Genomic DNA, 21,705 nt, shown 5'->3' on the forward strand with positions numbered 1-21,705 from the left:
ATTGTAATATTTTAAAGTTAAATTACTATTTAGTTCAACAGTAATCCATAGCAATAGAGCATCGCAACTTCGTATATATCCTCTTTTATCCGAACCCTTCCTCTTTCCGGTTGTTTTGATCGTTAAATTATGATTTGTGCAATTCTTGTCTCGACCAAATGTCAATGAATGCATCCATCAGGCTGAAAGACAGACTTCTCTGACGTCAATGCGCAATTGTTTTCGAATACATTTCAATTTGTTTAAATGTTCATTAAAGTGACTAAAATATATATACGTTATTGTGGCTTAGGACTGGCATAAACGGCTTACTAATGAGCAGAGCAAATAATCCGAATATCGGTTGAACTCGAGGTCTAATGGAATTTTACCCACTTGGCACTTTTCGAGCAAATGCTTTTTCTTCGTTTTACTTTTGTTCAATTGATATGGCTAATGTCACTCTTTATATATTTTTTTTTTGGTAGTTTTCCTCTACCGGGGATTTTGTGGAAAAGTTTACAAAAGTTTCCATTACAAGTTGTAAACAACAACCCGAGGCAGACAGTTCAACAAGTCGGGTTCTTCCAAGGGGTCACTACTACTGCGTGGAAATGATAGGAAAAAGCATAGCACGAGACTTGGGAGTGTGTGATAATCGCTTGGCGGAGGGAAAAAATAAAAAGGGCGGAGGGGCCTCTCTGATTATCGACTCCATTGTGCGTTATGCGTTATTATGCCTCCACCTCGCCCCTCGCATTGCATAAAAGGCAGTGGAAAAATCACCGAGGGCCCAACCCTGCGGATGAATGGAAAACAACCAACCACTTGAGGGGCCGGAGATTCGCCGATTAGTTACGAGTGCGTTATTCTCGGAAAATGAGATCAATGTGCAATGTGTGTAATGTTGTTTACGAGTCGTGGGAAGTGATAAGATTGTGGTATCCAAAGGTTAGAGATCACTGATTACTCCCTGCCGATGAATAAGTTTTATTTATGGGTGATGGCTTACTTGCTTATTCATGAGAATTTACATAAACATAAATAAAATGATTAAATGACTTAATGAGTGACATTATGGCAAGTTAGTTAAGATTATTTTAGATATAATCCATAGAGGGAACCCAAGCAAACGGCTTAATTGTTCTGCGAACTATTGGGATCAAACTACCATCCTGATATGGCCAGCTTTAATGACTCTGATCTCTTTGAGGCCACCCACAGTTGCAGATTACTAATTGACGGACCATTTACATCTATTCCCACGTTTCCTCATTGCTGCGTAACCTCGATATGTCCAACTTTGGGTGTACGACGGTCACCAAGATCCACAATCCACTATCCATTCGTCGCCGCCATTCAATGTCAGTTGGATTTTGCAAAGTTTACGCACGCGCTTTGTCAACCCAAATACCAGCAGGCAATTTCCTCGTTTCTAGCCCCACACTAAACCCCCTTTTTTGAATGCAGTTCCAGGAACGCTCCTCCTCTCTGTGTTGTCCCACATGTGATGTGATAATTCATGGAATTCTTTGGCGTTGCGAAATATGAAGGAATGCAGTTGCTGGAGACGAGCCCAAAGTCTGATTTCCAGTCCGTAATCGAACTGAAAAAGGGGGTGAGGTGTGAGACAGGGGCGGTGGTTCTGGTGGCAGAGGGGGGTACAGTTGAGGTACTGCAGTGGAAAATTTCATTTTTTTTTACTTGCATATTTTAGCTAGGCTCTGTTTCTCTTTTAAGCCCAGAGGAGTATAGTCTTCAGGTTCTTCTTTGTTTTGCTTTTTCGGGTCTGGTTTTGTTTTTGCTTTCGTGTGCCAAATTGTTGTCATTCTCACTCGCTGCACTTGCCATTTCACTTAAAAAAATTTTTTAAAATTTTACAAAAAATGAAATATACAATTTTTTATGTGAGTATATGTCACTATTTTGTATTTGGCGCCCCCGGGTGGACGGAAGGGATAGAAAACACTTTAACCTGAAACCAATATGAGTCGCTTCGACTTTTTTAAATATAAAGGTAAAAAAGCTCTAAGAAAACATATCTTTTACAGTATCTCCTCTTCAGTTGCATTTACGAACATGTTTTATTTTGTCCAGTGCTGGATTGTTGTTCTTGTTTATGGCCTGCTGCATCATCCAAGTAGAAGAACGAGAAAGAGTCAGAGTCATGGGCGGGGTGGCAGGGTCACCGAAAGAGGGGTCGAGGGGTGGGTTCATCGGGACCCCACTCGTTTATACGAGTGTTGCGTTTTCAGTGCTTTTTAATGACTTCTTGCGTGCCACATGCAGCCCAGAAGAGACCAGAGAATCGGGAATTGAGAATCGGCGGCGAATGCAAAGTGGAAATGGGAATGGGCATGGGCTCAGATGGCTCAAAAAAGGCGGAGGGGCTGCAGTTGAAGGGGAGCGGTGGAGATCCGCATTTAATGCCGCATGTTGCATGGCCCGCATTTCGCTGGAATTCTCGAGGTGTCGTGGACATTTTTGGTTAAATTAAATAATAAAATGAATCGAGTGGAAAGGGGTGCGCAAATGGGGATGGTCAAAATTAAAACATGAAAATAAATTAACCACGAAAAAGGGACAAGGAAAAGAATCAACAAAAAGCGAAGCCAAACGGTTTGTTCTGCTTCCCCTAATGACGTTGTTCTACAAATTTCACCATTTTTGTTGGTTTTTGCTTTTTTTGGGCGGTAAAATGGCGTGACTGCACGGGCAAATGCATTTTTTGGCGTTCTTGCTGCAGGAATGCTGGAAAAATAAAGAAGAATAAATGGTTTGGCCGAAGTTTACGCCAGGAATGCAGAAGCCAAACCACGCGAATTTAATTTTATTTAAATTGACTTCAATTAAGTTGTACATTTTTTGTTCACAGGAAGAGAGCTACAATAACTTTTTCAATAAAAATATTAAATACTTAAAAATTGTACTTTCCTACCTCAAAAAAACGAATGCTGTAAGGAAAACAGGCTTGGTTTCAAAGTAATCAACTTAATCGCTTGTTCTCTCTCAATGCCACAAAATATTTTTGCATTGTTGCAAATAGTTTCGCTTTGTTTCGCCTGTCAAACTTCAGGCGGCTGTCATGTTGTGTGAGAGGTGGCAATCGCAATCCAAGGACAAAGTTGCCCCTGAATGTCTTCATTTCGAAAATCGAGTCGAAATCAGTTGGGCATGCCACAATCCCTCCGCTGCAGTTGCAACACGAGCATGTTGCTGCATGTGGCATGAGGATGTGGCAGTTGCAGCAGCAGCAACATCAACAACCTGCGTTGGCATGTGGCAAGCCAACTTGTGTCAAAAACCTGGCAAGTGCCACTTTGTGGCGGTTGTGGCAATGGCCCTCGTCCACTTCCAACAGCAACAGTTATGCGTCCGTAGTATCCCCTGTAGCCCCCTAAAAATCATCCCCTTGACTTTGAGGGGAGCAAGGGGGTCACCCACGTCCTGTCTGTCGGGCATTTTGATTGAAATGTGTTTGTTTGGCTGCGGCTTTTACGCTGTCCCTTTTTCCCCTCGCCAACAAACCTACACTCCACCTGCTTTTCCAGTCACCCAACTCTTCATCCAAAAAACAATAAATGCGAGAAAACAAGAATTTTGCACGAACCAAACGAAACCGAACTGAAACGAACCAAACGAGAGGATATCCGTTGCTGGCCATGCACTGCACAGAGAAAAAAAATCAGTATAATTATAAATAAATTATTTTATTGTCTGGGAGACTAGAGCTTGAAAAATATCGATATTTTGATATTTTCACAATATTGTGGCGACGATACGGATGAAAAACAAAAGGAAAACAAAATAAAATCGATTTAAAATTTTATAAATATGTTTCTAATATAACTAAAAAAAATTAAATGTTTGCAAATTATCGAAAATATCGATAATGTCGATATTTTCTACTAGAAATCGCTTTATTATCATTATTTGATAGCCCAAAGGGAAACGATTATTTCTCGCTTTAATGCTTAAGTACTTGTAGTTGGGAAATAGTTACTTGCCATTAAGTTTTACGAGAAGCAGCAAATACCAATGATAAAATGAAAATGTTAATGAGCAATAATATGGTAATGAACGTCAAGATGTCTGATGAAACTGTGTAATTAAAAGTTAAATAACTTTTGCAGACTAAAATACCATTGTAAAATAAATTATATATTTTATAGAGCTACTGAAGATAAAAAAATCAATAAAAATTGATCATCATCTTCTTGAATCGATTTAAGGTTTCGATTTCTAAGTGATAGGTATATATTCTTCAAGTGTAGTCCACAATTCCATTCCAGAGTCGAGTACAATATGACCATGGAGGAGAATCGGATGGACGTGGACATGGAATGCTCCTGTTGATGTTGTTGTTGCCGTCGCCGTCGATGTTGTGAGGCATTTCAGTGGCACACCCACAAATCCGCACATCCGCATCCGCATGGAGAGCGGTATGAAAAGTTGCAACAGCAGCAACAACAAGAACTCAAACTGTTGCAACATTTGCGGTGACTTTAGTGTCTGTCAGATGAAACAATCCAGAAAAAGGTGGGAAACACTGAGCACAGAGCGAGGGAAATGTTAAGAGAATGGTGTTTTCGAGGATATAAACATGGATATATTTAAACTTTAAAGGAAGATAAAGAACAACTATTTAATTGTCTGTAGTCGGTTTATGTTAATTGATTTCACAGCTTCTGATATGAGTTGGTTATATAACATTGAGATGACATTAAGAAACCCATTTAAATGTCAAAAAACAACATTCAAATCGATTAAAAATTTACATAATAATTATTAGTAGCTTCTCCTTGAATCTTTTGTTTTTGGCCCCTGGGTTTTTTGACCAACAGCAGCGACAGCTTTTCACTTGTCTGGGGTCACGCCCCCTTTTCGCCTTGCCCCTTTTCCGCCTTCGAAAACAAAATACCACTCCTCTGGGTATCGTTTAGTTTCGGCAAGTTGGAGTATACAATTTGCTTTGCTTTCGTTTTAATTTATTTTATTGCAAAATGCATTTCTCAGCTCGGTTGACTTGGGTTTGGATTCGGTACTTTCCTTGGCCCCCAAACCGAAAGGCGAAAAACCGAAAAGCCGAACTGAACCCCCTGAAAAGCGAAGCGAACCGAAAGTGTCGCCGCCGAAATGGAAACAAATTTAATTTAAGTGTCAGTGACGGGGTTCGGTTTTCGCGGGGAGACCGCAGAGAACTTGGCCCGGAAGAAGTTTATTTTCTTGCATCGCCTGGTGCATTATTTTCCCCAGTTTTTTGTCCAGAGTCAGCTGTGTCGTAGCTCTCGGGTCTCCAGTTCTCCGGTTATCATCATCGTTTTGTGGCAAAAACGACACGCAACACCATTATTTGCCACACACTGACAGCCGGCAATCGCAATCCGAATCCCGTCAAGGACCTGCGATTGTTTCCCTTTCTTTCCCTCAGTCCATATGGTCCGAGGGCCGTTCGTCGTTATTTGTCCGCCCCGTTGTCCTTTGAGTGTTACTTGAAACAACTTGAACTAAACTGCTGAACACCATGCACTTGCAGAACCCAAACCCCCGCTCCTTTCGTTTTTAACCAGGTTTTTGGCTAGCTGACAAAACTTTTCGCCATTCGGGGATATCGGGGATGTGTGCGCAAAGACTTTTAAGCGCACAAGGACACTTGACAGCAGGCAGCAGGACACCCGTCCCTGACTTTTAAAGCCACGTTACGTGTCCTCGCCAATTTAATTGGACCCTAAACAAGGGTTAAATCGGTACTTTCCCCCCAAAAAAAGCCAAAAAAAATAATGAAAACAAAAGGAGATAGCCGATAAGCAACACGCATGTGGCAGAGTGCAAATTATGGGTCGCGAATAAAATTGGGGAGTTACAAGCTGCATTGGGGAGATTTCACAGAGAATATTGCACGATCGGATGTGACACATGACCGGAATGTAAAGTTTTAGTCATACCACCTGCTTGGGGTTTTACGAATCCATTTACAATGGTAATTAAGAATTTACATAATTATTACCCCTTGATTAATAAATAAATTTAATTTATCGTTGAAGAAAATATCATCTTTCTCAAAAATTATGTAATCGATGAAAAAATGCATTTATTAAACATTATTTACTTTTCTTTATCGATAAACTCGATATTTTTATTAAATTCAATTTTTTCGATACTTAAAATTTCGATATATTAAACTTAAAGATATTTTCGATACTCGATTGAGCTCAAATCATTTCCATTGGCTATAAGAATGCCTTCCAAACGACCAATGAACCCTTCGAACTATGAGGTAATATGTTCATAGCTCGCATATATCGCAACAAAGTTTTTCTCAGATTTCGTACAGCCAACTGCGGACTAATGATCTACTAAGTGATCAAGTAAAACATTTCCTGATTGTTTAACGCGTATCCAAATTGAAACTAGCAATTAGCAGCTGTTTGAGCAAGGGTAAACAACACCCAGCACACTAATTATCGCACTACTGTGATGACCTCACCATCAGTGCAGATCCACTGATCTCATTTGCAGTCCGTCAGAGTCCGAGAGTCCGATAGTCCGCGAAAGCCCAGCTGATCTCAGCCTGAACGCACAAACAAGATGACGTATACGCCGTGTGGCCGCCTCAATGACGTCAGTTTTGCATTCGCCGCCGTGTGTCATCGATTGCAACAGCCAGGCAAGAGCAGCTAGCAGAGGTCTCTATCTCTATCTCTATATCTGTATCTGTAGATCCCCCGATGGCGGTGACTAATGCCCCAGCCGCCGCCAATGTGGGTCAGGCATGAATTTGCATTTGGCCAAGTCTATTTCGGGCCGACGGCAGCTAATGCACAAAAATATAACCAAAATATTTCGGTCATAAAATCAGCGACAACATTGCGAATTAATCATACGGCTCGAGTTGAGTTAAGTGTGTTCGTGGTGGTGCCAGGCAAAAAATTGTGTGGGGTGAATAATGGTTCGGGTCTAGCCAAGGGGATACCCTGGGATTTTCTACAAATGTCAGGTGTTAAATTATAAGTCCATCGAAGAAGAATAACACACCTCAGCATGTTAAAATTTCTCTGATTTTAAGATACAAAATATTTAAGATATCGAAAAATATCGATATTTATTGTATAATAACGATATATTTAAATCAAGATATTGCCTAGCTCAAATATCGAATATATCGATATTTAGATATCACCATTTTCTTTTCAAACATTAAATGTTATCGATTTATTTATCAAAATGTTCGACAACCCTAAATCATAATAAGTTCATTAGATTCTATACCCTCTTACTCCTGGCTCAGTAAACCACACACAAATACCGGGAACCCAAATCGGAGACGGCGGAGTTAGAGGACTAGTTGGCCAAAATCAATTGACATGATTTCCACATGAATTGCCATAACAACAACACAGTGCTAACCCATATAAATTGCAGCTCGCTCGCGGTTCGTGGTACGAATGTTGGCCACCCAAATACGCAAATGTATCTCCGCTGATCGATCAAACTTGGTCCGCCGCCCCGTAACCATTAGTAACTCGATTGCTCCGTCGACTTGGAGGCCCTTGAGGCAAACTAACCTAAGCCAAGTCGAAAGACGAAGCGTTGGCCAGAAATCAGTTGGGCAACAGCGAGCCAAGGAGCTGGGACGCAACGCGCAAAAATCCACAAAAAGGATTCCAGAGGAAAAACTGCAGATTCCTTAACTTCAGATACCTACACTCGGCGAAAAGATGTGCGACTGCGGCTGCTATTCGTACTGTCTGCACGACACCTCCTGCTACAGCGGCCACTACCACTCGCATTCGCACTCGCATCACTGCTGTGCGGGCTACAAGTATCTCAAGTGCCTCTGTCGCTACTATCGCCATGGGCACTGCACCTGCTCCTGCTGGCGGCGGAAATGCTACCTGCTCTAAGAAGGAGGAAGACGCTGAAGAGGAAGCCCCCCTCCCAGGATCAGAATCGGGATCAGGATGAGGAGGCGCACACACAACACCACACAAATCACAACTCAAACAACGTAAATCAGCAAAGAAATCACACGATAAAGTCCTTTAAGCAGTTGCATAACACTTGGCTGCATCCAATCGAGCAGGAGTGAAAAGTGGAAAATGAAAATGGCAAATGGTATGGGGAAAATGGCGAATCAGGAGGGGAGACGAGCAAACAACTAGCGTGCATACGGGTCGTATGTGCAACGTTTTCAGTTGTCGTGTGAGTGAGTGAGTGTGTGACTGCAGCCGTGTGCGTGTGAAAATGGTTCAAGGATGTGGCCAACACTGTTATCGACTGCGTTTTGCATTTTGCATCTGCAAAATCCCCATTCACACCCCAAAATCACACGAACACACACTTGAAACCAGTGAAGCAACTCGAATTAGTGCGTAAGTTTTACTTCACACAATACACACACTCGATTAACACCCACACACACAACACATCGTTATCGAATCTAAATACATCCAATGTTAGAGCGTAGTGCGTATCGATCGACGTTCGAGATTTTCGCCATATTTGTAACGTTTCCAATCCAAAAACAATCCAAAAATAAAGTTTTCTCCAACACCACTAAAGAGATGATGTTTGTTATGGCGGGGGAGGAGAATCGATAACCAAAATCGATAACCTTTAGATACAACCTTGTGCTTTTAGAATGCAACCCTGTTTATTTTTATTTGGATCACCCTAACGAGTAAGATAACCTTTTGCAGACGCAACCTTATGCCAAACCCAAATTCACTTGCTCTAATTATCATCCCCCAATCCAGGCATTAATCTGAATTATGATCATTAGAGTCGCCCTAATGCCACATAATATCTCCGCAGGATTGGCCCCATATTTTCTCGCCCATCGTAATCATCTTTTCTGACTTTGACTTCGATGAGTTTTCTCGTTTGTCGCGTTTTTGTTGACATTGCCCAATTGGCCATATGCAAATACCAACAAAGACCCTCTAAGCTGCTACGAACCCCTCGCCCTTTTTTCGACAGCTGTTGTTGGTTGGAAAAGCGCCACCGGAAAAAAAGTGGAGTCAAAAATGGAAGTCTGGCTGTCATTATGTGCATTGAATTACGTTTATTTGATGGGCCCCGCTCCCCGTGAAGTCCTCCATTCCTTCGCCAGCAATGATTATCCGCCGTAACGACACCTCCCCGCCCCTTTTTTCGGTGCCATTAAAGGTGTTCCGGCCGACAAACAAGGTGATTATGGCCAAGCGACTTGCTCTCTGGACTCCTGCTAATGGACTCGCACTCCGATTGGGTGGGTCAACTGCGGGAAAGCGGGGGAAAAACGGGAGGAAAATCGGTGAAAAGAGCAGGCAAAATATATACAAGTGTATTTGCTGTATATGTAAAAGAAGCAGAAAAACTGAGGGGACAACGCGAGCATTTATTTAAATTTTGCACTGCAGGTTCACAAGGACGTGACTGCGAGTGTCGAACAAATTCCTTGATCCCCTGCTCCATGGCTTTTCCAACCCCCCCTCCTCCCACCCCGGGAGTTGGAAATTTTCCGACTGCCTCATGAATATCAAATGATGACGCAGCATTAACGCAAAGGGATGGGAGCTGTGAATGGTGACTGAAATTGGGACTGGGGGTGTATCAGCTTTGGTATTGGTTTTTGATTATCCTGCAATGCAAGTTGATAGGGGGCGGGGGAGGGGGTTCTGTGGGGGGTGACATTCCTGTTAACATTTTAATTAACATTTTGTTGGCAGATCGTAAAAATTTGTCGGACATTTGAGGGACAGATTCGAAAAGCTTTTTACTACAGGTTTACAAAGCATATTGAGGGAAAACTCGTACTCTTTAATAATGATGAGAATGATAAAAATAAAATATCCAACAAAATACTAAGCATTTATATTTAAAGGTTTCAACGAACTTTTTTTTGTCACTTATCTAGCCAAACTCTTAGCGGATGCGTCCAACTAGTGGCTGCCGAATCCGCAACTATTATCTTTTGGTACAGTCACGCTAATGAAGTCCCCGCCCACCGCAGACCACCGCCCACCTCCCTTCATTTCCACTTATTCCCCGCTTTTTATGACTTCGGCCTCATAAAATTTTCCAGCTGACTAAATTTAAATTGCGCATGCAGAAAAAAAAGCACACACTCTCACTGACAACAGAATAAAGCAAAGCCAGCAAAACAAAACAAAAAATTGATGGAGGATTTTGGGGGGCGGCAGGTGGACCGAGGAGAAGGGGGCGTGGCTGGCGACGAGGATGGCGCTTGACTGCAACAATGTTGCCGCAGCATAATTGTCTGGTGCTTAATGCGCTTGTATGCTCGATTACCGCTCTGCCTTACCGCCGCTTCTCCGCCTCCTCTGGCCACTCTTTTTCGCTTTCTTCACTCCTCTGGCCACTCGGATCAGAAAATTTTGCAACGCCAGACCAAAATGAGGAGAAAATATGAATTGTTTTATATTTTTTCGTAGGTTGGACTAGGGATTTCTAGTCGTGTGCTGTGGGCGTGTGAGTTGGGCGGTGTGTGTATAAATCTTTTACACTGTTAAACCAAAAAAAAAACGAAAACCTTAAAAAACTCACTTCACTTGGGTGGTCTGCGTCCGCCAAGAGTTTATCGATAAATAACCAAGCACTTTTCCTGGAAAAGATTTTCCCTATACCGTATTGATGGTGATTTATTGCATTCAATTTTAGGAAAATCTCCCATTTATTGGAGATACATCTTGGGGTTGATTTATTAAGTGATAAAGCTGGACCATTAAGTAAATCTTGACTTACTGGCATCCTGACTTTTATTGTAGTTATAATTTAAAGCTAATAGACTTTGTTATTTTAAATTTGATATTTTAAAAATAAACAAAAATAAAATGCTATTTAAATAAATATAATTACTCTTTGTAAAACCCATCGAAAATGATGATGATCCCAACTCTCTTCTTCCCTGTCATCATCTTTCCCGCCCGGTTAATCATCATTTTACAAGAACTTCCAACTTTGGAGTCATTAAACTGCACGAGACATACGAAATCGGTTTAACAGGAACTCGTCAGCTTCCCCTTAACCCCGTGCTCACCGAATTAACCCATTGCATCCATCGTCGCTCGGGGCTCAATCAGTTGTCAGTGGTTCCTTTTCACACTGTTTGCCAGATCTATTAGCAGCCGCATGACACAAAATGCTCTGGCCATCAAGTCTGCGAAACCCCTTCCTCTTAACCCCCGTCTTAACCCATTTTTACCCCCGTCTGCGAGACTCTGGCTCCTTCATTATGTCTGTCCGCATTTGGTGCAACAATGTTGCAGTTGAATTATGCTCAAGAGGCGGAGAGGAACAAACAACTTAAGCGCTCAAACTTGAAGTTTTTATTTATTTTAATTCTGCTTAAACCCCGCTAGCCCCTTTGGCTTAACCCTTTCTCACCCCTCTCTCCGGTTGGTTGGTAAAAAATTAAGTTTAGTGCGACCCAAGACGCCGACGACTTAATGATGCCTTTTGGTTGCTCTTGGTCCCAACTTGTTGGCCTCCGTTTCTCCGTTTCTGTTTCTGTTTCCGAACGAATTGAACTGAGTTGGCAGCCCTCGAGCTAGACAACAATTGCAAATCATTGAAGTCATTAGCACGACGAGAGTGAGATGGCGAGAGGTGCGAGCGAGAGGGAAGAGAGGGGGTTATCTTCCATCTTTCCAAGCCCATTTGGAATCATATTTAACTGTTTGGCGGAAAAAAGGGAGGAAAAGCCTGTCTTTGGTCAGAAAATATTTCAATACCCTGAAAATTGATAATCCAAATATTATTGGTGTTCATGTGTTTATCACTTTTAATTATAATAATATTTTCGTTACATGACAAGGAAAGTGTAATTAGTTTCGGGTGAAGTATTAGTATTATTATTATTAGTATTATTTTCCAAGAAAACTAATATCAAATTTATAGGACACACCTTTCAAAGTTTTTCATAACATATTTAATACAATAAAAAACCTGTATTTTTTTGGGAAAAATAAATCCAACAATTATGAAAAGAAATTAAAAAAAAGAAATCAAAATTCAAAAATGATTTCAAAGTTAATACTAAGATTGAATTATTAGAAAAGTTGACAAATAAAATCTTCAAAATGCTATATATTAATTAGTTTTAAAAATCTACTCTAAATTCTGTCGGATACTCTAGGAATTATATCGTCAATTCCTTTGCAACATTATCGAAACGTTATGCATCTTGGTTTTATATTAAATTCCGTAGTCAAATCCTTTTAAAAAAAATCATCATCCTCCATGGATAGGGTATGCAAAACTACAGCAAATATTTTGCCAACTCACGCTCCCATTGTGTGATCTGTCTTGCACCTATCTCCCCCCTGTTCCCCCGGCCTGTCTGCCCTCTTTTTGCACGCCCCCCTCCCTTCAAAATCCCCCTCTAAAACCCCCTCCCCTGATCTGTCCTGGTTTCTTTGCCTGCAATCGCGATCATCTTTCACTTTCTGCCGCTGGCGCAGGCGCAGCATTTTTGCAGTTTTTTCTGCATTTTTTGCCGTCTGCAATCTGCTTCTTTTTTATTTAGCAAATGCAATTCATACATTTCCATTGAGCTGTCTGTCTGCAACCCCCCTCTCAAACCCCTCTGCCACGTCTGTGGCTGCAACAATGTTGCTAAGTGAAGTGGAGGCAAATGTGCAAAAAAAATTGCACATTTTGTTTGCCGTTGTTGCAGTTGCTATTTGTGTGTTGTTTTCTGTTGCGCTGTTTTTGCCGTTTGTTTTTGTTTTTGTTGTCTTCTGTTTCGTTGTTATTTGCTGACAACAAGTCTCTGCTTTGGCCACAGATTTCCTTTTTGCGTGTCTGGCTGTTTTTCAGCGGGTTTTCCCCCTGCTCTTCGTCACCTCGCTGGCAATTTTCCTCATCATTTTCATATTTTTCACCACTTTTTTTCCCATCTCTTTGGTCTCTTGTTATTGCCGCGTTGCTAATTAACAGTTGGAACCAACAAACGCAATTTAAATTCAATAAACAAACAGACAACAAATTACTCATACGCCACGTAAGCCTTGGCGAACACAAAAACATCAACCAAACAATAACAAATCATTATTTTGGCGTTGAGAATTTTTTGTTGACCTTCTCTAATGACCGCCGTGATGATTCTGATGAGGATGGCAATGATGATGATGATGATCTTATCATAATATTTTGCAATTGCAAGGGCGAAAGCAGAAAGTCCAAGCTAAATAACAACAATTTGCAGATAAAAAAAAAAACGAAATTCGGGTGAAAACGACAACAACAAACCGTGAAGCATCAACAAAAAAGCAGAAAAAAGACAGCCACAAATTGACAATAACAAAAAACAGAAAAAAAGAGCGTTCATTGCTTCTCTGTTCATTTTTGGTGCGGTTTCGGCTAATGTGTGTCAAAGTAAAACGCAATTTATGATATTTATTACGTGAGCCAATTCCGATTTGCAAAAAAAAATGAGCGAAGCAGAAAAAAAATCTGGGGTCTGTGGGGTACAAGATAAAAAGCAAAACAATCCCCAACTAGACAACCGCAACGGAGGAAAACAAACTCATTTTAATGAAACTCTTTTGGAATTTCGAATTTTTTCGTTGTATGCTAATAACAACAAATAATAAAAACACAGCAAGGCGTAGAGAAAATTGCCAGAAATGAGGAATTATGGAAAAATCCACGAAACACCAGCAAGAAAAAAAAGTGGTAATAAATGTGAGAAATGTTTGAATGGCGAAGAAGTGGCTTTTTTGCGGAGAGCCTCAGTGAAAGTGGAGGTCGTAGAGTTCATTGAGTTATGAGATCATCGCGGTTCACCGAGGAAGGGAAAGATAGAGACACCAACCCAAAGAAAGAGCGGTTCGCCCAGAGGTCAGGGTAAAATTGGAATTGCCTCTGGGCCATTTAAGCGTGAATGTGAGAACATTTTAAAGACCGCTTAGAGAATTAAGGCACTCTTTCTTTAATGGCGTAAATATGCTAGAAAGCTGTTTTTAGTCTTATAGTTAGTTTAGAAAACAATACCTAATTTTCACTGAATAATAAAAGATTAATTTATTATTTTCTTTGAAGATTTTTTAACTTCTTGCTGACTCAAAATGATGTTTCGAACTCTGCATTTTCTAGGCCTACAACCTACAATTTTTTTTTATCCCAAATTTCCTAAAATTTTATAAAAATGTCACCATTTTATTACACTTTTCCATAATTCACCATCAAAAGCACAATAATTTTAAAAATATTTACGCAAATCTTTGGACCGTTACTTCTTTCAGCCGAATCTTCTCTGAGTTTCTTCTTTCGCCCCCCTATTTTTTTTCTCCTTCTCCGCTTCTTTCCATTCTATGACTTCCATCAAAGACCACAACTATTTCACATACACACATTTTTTTTGGCAAAAACATCATCAACTAAATTACTTTGTTAGCGAATTTTTTTGCTTTTATTGTTGTTGTCATTAAGGCCCAAAAACGCAATCTACACACACCTTGCACACACACACATGCGAATTGAGCCGCCTCAGTCGGCGTCGCAGTCGCGGTTTGTTTACAAAACAAAAACTCTTTTTTCCAGGTCAAATTTGTTTACATTCCGCTTTGGAAACTGGGTCATTGTGAGGCGTGTGCGAGCGAGACGGCCATCGGTTGGCTTTGGCCAGGCAAGCGAGACAGAGATGGGACTAGGGGGCGGCAAAGGGGGCAGCAAGGTGAGGCCAGCAGAAGGGGTGGGAAGGTTGCAACTGCTGGCGATTGTTGTTGCCGATATTGTTGCTGCTATGTGGTTGTTATTGTTGAGCCAAAACTGAAAACAGCTTGAAATCGCCAACCCAAACAACAACAACAGACACTTTGGGGCATGCCACCAGCGGTGAGCGGCTGTGGATAACGAGCTTTTTCGCTTTGCAAGCATAAGCAGTGTGGCAAGGCGCACGCTTGTTGCAATAAGTGTGACCAGAGCTTATAAGAATATTTATTTATTTAATTTAAGCACTAGTACTACTGCGAATTAGTTCAATAAAAGTTGCAATTTGTTATTAGATCACATTAACTACATTTTTAATATTTTCTTTGAGCCAAAACTTTCTAGTTTGTGTTTTTAATTTTTAAGTTGTTAAATTTTATATTTAAATTTCCAATTAAAACGTTTCCCTCTTTAGACCTGGCCCCACTTTGCACAAGATCATTTGAAGATTGCAATTAGTTGATTTTGGAATTTCCGCTGCGAATGTTGTTTTGTTGCAGCAACAACAATTATGCGCCCCAATGCAATGAGTGCCCCCTCCCCTTCCCACCACTCAACCATTCCAACTCATTCAACATGTGTGTGTTTGTCTGTGCAATTTGAAAGCTATTTGTGTCAATGACAAATGATTCGAATTTATCGAAAAGTTGCAATTTGTCAAAGTAAAGTTAGTGTGTGTGCGAGAAGGAGACAGAGGGGCAAAATAGTCGAGGCGGATCTATGGGGCAACCTTGGATGGAATGCGAACACGACGCTGCAGCAGCAGCAGCAAAATGATGAATTACATGGTGGCCGAAGAAACCGGAGATGGGGGTTTCGAGGGGGTTTTACCAGGCAGCAGACCAGTAGCCACTGGGCAAGGCAACTCAACTCAACTCAGCCGTCAGCTTAACTGAAATCAAATCGAATCCAACCGAGTTTTCTCGCCGCCGCCGCCTCAGTCGCCAAAATGTCGCCGTCTGACATTCTTGATTGCCAGCTGACAGGTGGATGTCATGGGGGTAGAGGGGGTTATATGTGGACTAAGAGGGGGCGACGATTGTCTCGTGTCGTGTCATTTTGTCGTACAATCAAAATGTCTCTGACAAACTTAATAAATGCGAAGAATGCGCCATGGCGAAACAAAATGTTTGTGTTACACAAAACGGGGTGATTATATAGTTGTAAGTTATTTCACTTCAATAGTCACTTTAAAATGTGCCAAGAATTTAACAAAAAGGTATTTAAGATATTCCTTTTGAAAGTTGGAATGCAATTGGCTAAGTGCCGTTTTCTCAATGTCTAATTAGGGGTTTAATATTCGTCGAATATAGTTAACCTGAAGTTAATTTGTGCCAACAATTTAACTATGGCTGGGTGAGGAGAACCGGATAATGTTAACCTGAAGTTAATTCGTTTTCTCAATGTGATTTTAAATTTATATTAATTTTTCTTTAATTATAGTTTGGATATAGACTTAAGTCTAGAACAAATTTTAAGTGCAATATTCTGAGGCTTTTTAAATCCGTTTCAATTTAATTCGTCGTTCGTGCACTTTAAGTAATACATTAATCAAGCCAGGGAGCCGCTTTTCTCCGAACCCACTGGCTAACTTAAAACCTTTTAAGCACAATCACCACCCCAGCCACTCTAAGAAATCTCCATGGACACGGCTTTCGTTTTAGTTTAGTTGCAATCATTTTATTTCCCACTTTTTTTCTTTTTCATATTTAAACTCCACCTCCAGCAGGCAGCTAGCCCCCTCTAATTTGGCCCCCCCTCATAGCCGTTCCACTCTGTAACCATAGACACTGCGCTCTGTTGACCATTTCAATTGTGCATCCTCTGCTTTGCGGCACATTAAGAGCCGCCAAGTTGCCCTATATTGCTTTATAGAGACGAAGCAGACCAAGAAGCAACAGGAATATTAAGTATACGCCGCGTGTGGCATCAATCTTCATCCCAGGCGAACGAATGGCAGGGATTGAAGATGGGGATTGACAGGGGCAACTGCAGCAGCAGCAGAAGTAGAAGTACAAGTAGAGATCCATCGCCACATCCCACCCTAAATGGGCGACGACATCGTGCAACAGTTGAAGGCAGAATCGGAATCTGCCCATCACCCTTCCTCTATTTTAAGTTAATTAGCAGACGGATCTGTGAGCCGTATAATAACCAAAATAAGTAAATGGAAAAATGGGGAACAGGAGAAAAGCAGCGGCAAGACAAAGATTGAATGCGGATTTTTCCGAGATTTTCTCGTTGTTCGTCTTTGTTGTTCGCCTAGAAATTTCATTTGGCAAATTGAATTTCAACCTGCGCCGCCCAAAGTTGGCCTAAACCCAGCGAAGAAATGTGCCAGAGAGCAAGTGAAAGCTTAAGTAACCAAAAAGCGCAAAAGTAAACTATTTCAGGCCGAAGATTAAGAAGGAGCAAGGTGGCAGGGACTTTCCGAACGAAAGAAACACCGTTTTGATGGAGATGAGCGAGTCGTGAAAGTTATTCAAAAATCTGTTAAAAATATAATTTAAAAAATCTAAAAATCAAATTATAATATCGGACAAATTTGGAAGTTTTTTAAAAATTTTATAATATACGGTCACTTTGGCCAAAACATAATCTTAGCGTAAACTTTGTCTTTTGCGTAGATTTATAAACTTTAAATAGAAAATTTTTTAAATTGGGATTTCAAAACTTATACAACAATCAGGTGGCCTTATCATCAATAATATTTCAAATTTATGTTTTTCCTCTTTATTTATAAAACTATATATCCGATATAATCCTCCTATGTCATCTCTAAGTGGAAATACGGGAAAAGCGAGCAAACAAACATCTAAGGGAAATCTGCTGCCGCATAATGTGATAATAAAAATCTTTTATTTGTCATTCGTCGTCGTCTTTCGTGGTCCTTTGTCTTGCCCTCGGATGTGTGTAGTTCCGTAAGAGATGGGGGTTTCGGGGGTTCTAAGTCCAAGTCTTGTGGCATACACTCATAAATCTTATCAGCGACTGCAGTTGCTCACAAATTTGACATCGGGATTTTTGGGGGGGATGGGATTCCCCTTCCTCATCGCCACTCACGCGGATGCCTAATTCCCGGCTCGTGCGTTGTTTGCCTTCAAATTAATAGCCCAAAGTCGGTTGGTCCTTCGCCCATGAGTCCTCCCTTCCTGGCTTTCTTTTTTTTTTTTGGTTTTTGGGACCCTGGATTGCGTGCCTTGCTTTTACTTAACGCTGCTCACGTCCCAACTTATTGTCCTCCCCCCATAAGTCCGAGTCCACTCCTCATTTCTCTTCCTGTTTGCTGTCAACGCTGAAACTTTAACAGCCAACTTCCATTTCCACTTCCCTGTCTTTTTTTGTTTTTTGGCTGGGAGCAGGCAAATTGAAGGGTGACTTATTGCAACTCCAAATGAGTTGTCATTTGGTTTTCTCATTTCGTTCCCCCTGCTTAAAGCGGGCCAAGTCTATATATCCCCGGTATCCTTTATCCTTTATCCCCGAATGGAGTCCGCAATCGATATTTCTGGGGGAAGCTGACCCGTTCGGTGCCTTTCTCGTCCTGTCATCGCCGTTATCCACTCACGTTCGAGCCAAAACAGCAGAAAGCAATCGAAAGACAAAAAGAGTCGGTATATGGGGAAGTTAGAAGTTGGTAGGGCTGAGGAGCGGAAGGAGTCGGAATCGGAAAAGGAGGGGAAGCGACTAGATCCGTTCGCAGAAGCTTAAAACAAAGGGAAGGAAATGGTTACGAGGCAAAGAAATTGTAACGGCGTCAAAAACGGGAAGGAAACGCTTAGGATGGTGGAAAAATGACCAGTTAAATGGAAAGGAAACTGTTGGGTTTGCAGCTAAAATTAGATTTCTGCGGATTTTGAATACGAACGAATTAAAATATGTCTTCTAATACTTAAAATAAAGCCAACAAAATTTAACCGGAGCTTAACGGGGGGTTATTCTGAATATAGAATTTATTGGATTATTTTCTCTGCCGGCGCTGTTCCCATTGCATTTCTTAAATTCTTAGTAAATGATCTAATCTTTAGTTGAATGTATGTTTTTTTTCCCAACCCAGCAAATACCAATTTCCAAAGTAGAATACATTTTTAAATAATTTAAAGAACCTAAAGCTTAGTAATCCCTAAACATGTTCAGTTTGTGTATTTCACAAAAGATATTTAGTGATGAGCTAATTTGGTTATGTAGTGTAAGTCTACATATTTCAGATATAAATAAAATCATAGATACTTTGGTCGTTTACCTCACGCGATTGTTCTATAAGAAAACCATTTCAAAAATCTAAATTTTAAGTTCGCTTTTCAATATTTGCACGTTAGACTTTTTTTTAGTGGCAGGGATTATCCGCGTGATTAGCTAAAAATACCCAGAGAGCACAGAGGGCAGCACCCCGTCCCAAAAAGCAGAAGGCCAGAGACCACAGCGTTTTGAACGAAATATAGAAATATAGCCAAAAAGGCTTTCGCATTTCCGGCGCCAGCTAAAAATATTTTGACGTCTTTCGACGCTTCGCAGAGTGGCAAGAGCAACATTTTTTGGGGGGGAATATGAATGTGACTTTTTCGCAAATGCGTCTGAAACGCTTTATGCAAGCCAAAACGTGGCAGTGGCAGCAATCATAAAAATACCGCACCGCAAAAATAAAGAAGCAGTCCGTCACTGGTCTGGTCGCTTTAGTTTGGTATCTCCCCCTGTAATCCCCCTGCTAGTGCCACGCCCCCTGAGCCCCGTGCGCCCAGATTTTCCATTGAGGCCTGTGCGTCATTGTTGGCCTACATTGGCGTAAATCTCATATGAAAACAAACAAGGAAGGAAAGACTGTAGTGAAAAGTTGGCAGAACAAGAAATACCCTTTGTCTGTGGGAAATGGTTAAAATTGTGCGACAATGTTTGTATAACTAGATTATAATATTTTTTTAAATATTACTGTTTTGTGAAAACATCAATATTATCGATAAGTTATTGTGGAAATATCGATACTGTTAAATGTCATTATTTTCACTGTTTTTTATACATTTTTTTAAATTTGATAGAAAATTATAAATACAATATAACACATATCAAGTTTCTTATGTAGCATGTGTTCAATTCGATTATTAAATATTATAACTTTAAGATCTTCCGGGGAACTCAATTCTTTAATCCTTTTATTAGATTAAAAACCCTTATATAGCTCATGTACCCCAACCAGCAGAGTATCGGGGAAAGCATCACAACTAATTGACTTAGTGGTGAGAGGGAAAACCATGATGACATGTTTTCGGATAAGACAAGCAGCCGGATGAGGGGGCGGGGTAAGGTTGTCTGGCGGTGGATGGATCGAAGGGGGCGTGGTCGGAAGGGGGGGTCGAGGGAAAACTCAAATGAGTGATTGCTGTTGGCAGGCGCGTGAGCGAAATATTCATAAGCATTCACAAGGCATTCGCATAATTCATTCATTTCAAAAGCAAGGAAATAAATTGGGGAAAAGAGGTGTTAAAGCATAAAATGTTAAAAAAAATCCAAAAAGGGATTATTATTATTTCGCATCTTTTCTTATGGCAAAAGTTTGAATTACCAAATTATTTTTGCAAATCTGAATCAGCACCTCTTTAGGCAATCATCTAAAATTGTCAACTTCTCGGGCGTCATTCATAGTTTGTTTTTATCTTTCGCAAACAAATAAATTCAGTCACATGTTTAGCAGGTACGAAAACTGTTTGACTTTCCGTGACGTTTGTCGCAAATTTTGCTTCTTTTTTTCTGCAGCGCAAATTGATGAATTGTTCGGTTTATTTTCTTGTGGGTGGAGAGTGAAACCAGCGTAGTGCAAAAAAGACCAAAAATAAAGGAAACAACGAATCACTGAAATTGTATTCCCATTTAGCGTTGAGTCATCTCGTGGCGGAAGTGAATATTGCAGTTGAAGGTGACATATTTCGTGATGAAAGGGGCAGCAGTGGCAATGAACTGCTTAGAATGGTCAGTGAATTGGAAGGGAAACGCATGAAATGTGAGAAGGAAGTGAAATTGTAGAAGGAAATTAAATGGGGGAGTGATTCGATGAAATGCTAATGAATCAAAGGGGTTTCGCCATAATAATCCCTAATAAACCAGGTTGACTGGCTGCTGAAAAGATTCCATTGCCCTGGGAATTTCATTTTCCAAAGCTTTAAAAATATTTGAGTCAAGGTAAAAAATATTAGATACTATGTTAGTCACATTAACTTAAAATATTTTACGCTACTAAAAAACTGAATTTTATATTCAAATCAAAGTTGAACATCTAAAATTTACTAGGTATAATTAAAATCTATGAAAAATATTGCGAAAAATATTTATCTAAATACGAAATCTACTAAGTTATTTATCAGTGTCATAAACCAGGTTGACTTGAAAAGATTCCAAAGGCCTGGGAATTTAGTTTCACAAAGCTATAGCCATAGTTAATTTTTTTATTGATCAATATTTTGTATTAGGAGTATCTAATTATAACCAGGCAGGATATACTGCCAATTACAATCCATATCCATACATCCCGAAACGATGCGATCTCGGCGAGTGGAAATTACAGACTTCCTGTGGAGCCATTCATGACTTGTTTGGCTTTTTGCCTTTCTGCTTAAAGAGACGAAGCCAAAAGATCAACAAAGAAATTTCCCATCATCTCCATCGTCACAGCTCTCACAATCTGTGTGCTCAATTGTTGTTTATTATGCATTTCGACTTGACTTGAGTGACTTATTAATTGGGAATGCGGAAACTTCGTGCCGCAGAGCTTGCAACATTGTGTGGCAGCGCTAAGTGCAACATTCCAGTGGTGCAACAGTGCAACGAGCAATCAATTATGTTTTTGCCTTAGCAAAGCGTTATAAACACTTGCTAATTAGAAGAATTCAACTGCAAAGACAACGGTTGGAGTTTTCTTTTTAACGAAGCGCGTTAAAAATTAACACGAGTCAGGAGGTCACTCACTCGAAAGAGAATAATAAAAACAGAAATACGAGAAACACAAAAGGACAGGTGCTAGCC

General features: G+C 40.5%; 1 protein-coding gene across 1 annotated transcript; it reads left to right on the forward strand.

The window, feature by feature from the left end:
- Window positions 1-7,640: 7,640 nt before the first annotated feature.
- LOC108066999 (uncharacterized) lies at window positions 7,641-8,540 on the forward strand. Its single transcript, XM_017155812.3, has one exon. The coding sequence runs from the start codon at window positions 7,698-7,700 to the stop codon at window positions 7,881-7,883; it is 186 nt and encodes a 61-aa protein (XP_017011301.1). The 5' UTR covers window positions 7,641-7,697; the 3' UTR covers window positions 7,884-8,540.
- Window positions 8,541-21,705: the final 13,165 nt, after the last annotated feature.

Source organism: Drosophila takahashii, chromosome 3L, assembly GCF_030179915.1.
Source record: "Drosophila takahashii strain IR98-3 E-12201 chromosome 3L, DtakHiC1v2, whole genome shotgun sequence".
Lineage (NCBI taxonomy): Eukaryota > Metazoa > Arthropoda > Insecta > Diptera > Drosophilidae > Drosophila > Drosophila takahashii.

Bases quoted from the DNA above. Each gene is read 5' to 3' on its own strand.
- LOC108066999 (XM_017155812.3), top strand. From the start codon at position 7,698: ATGTGCGACTGCGGCTGCTATTCGTACTGTCTGCACGACACCTCCTGC.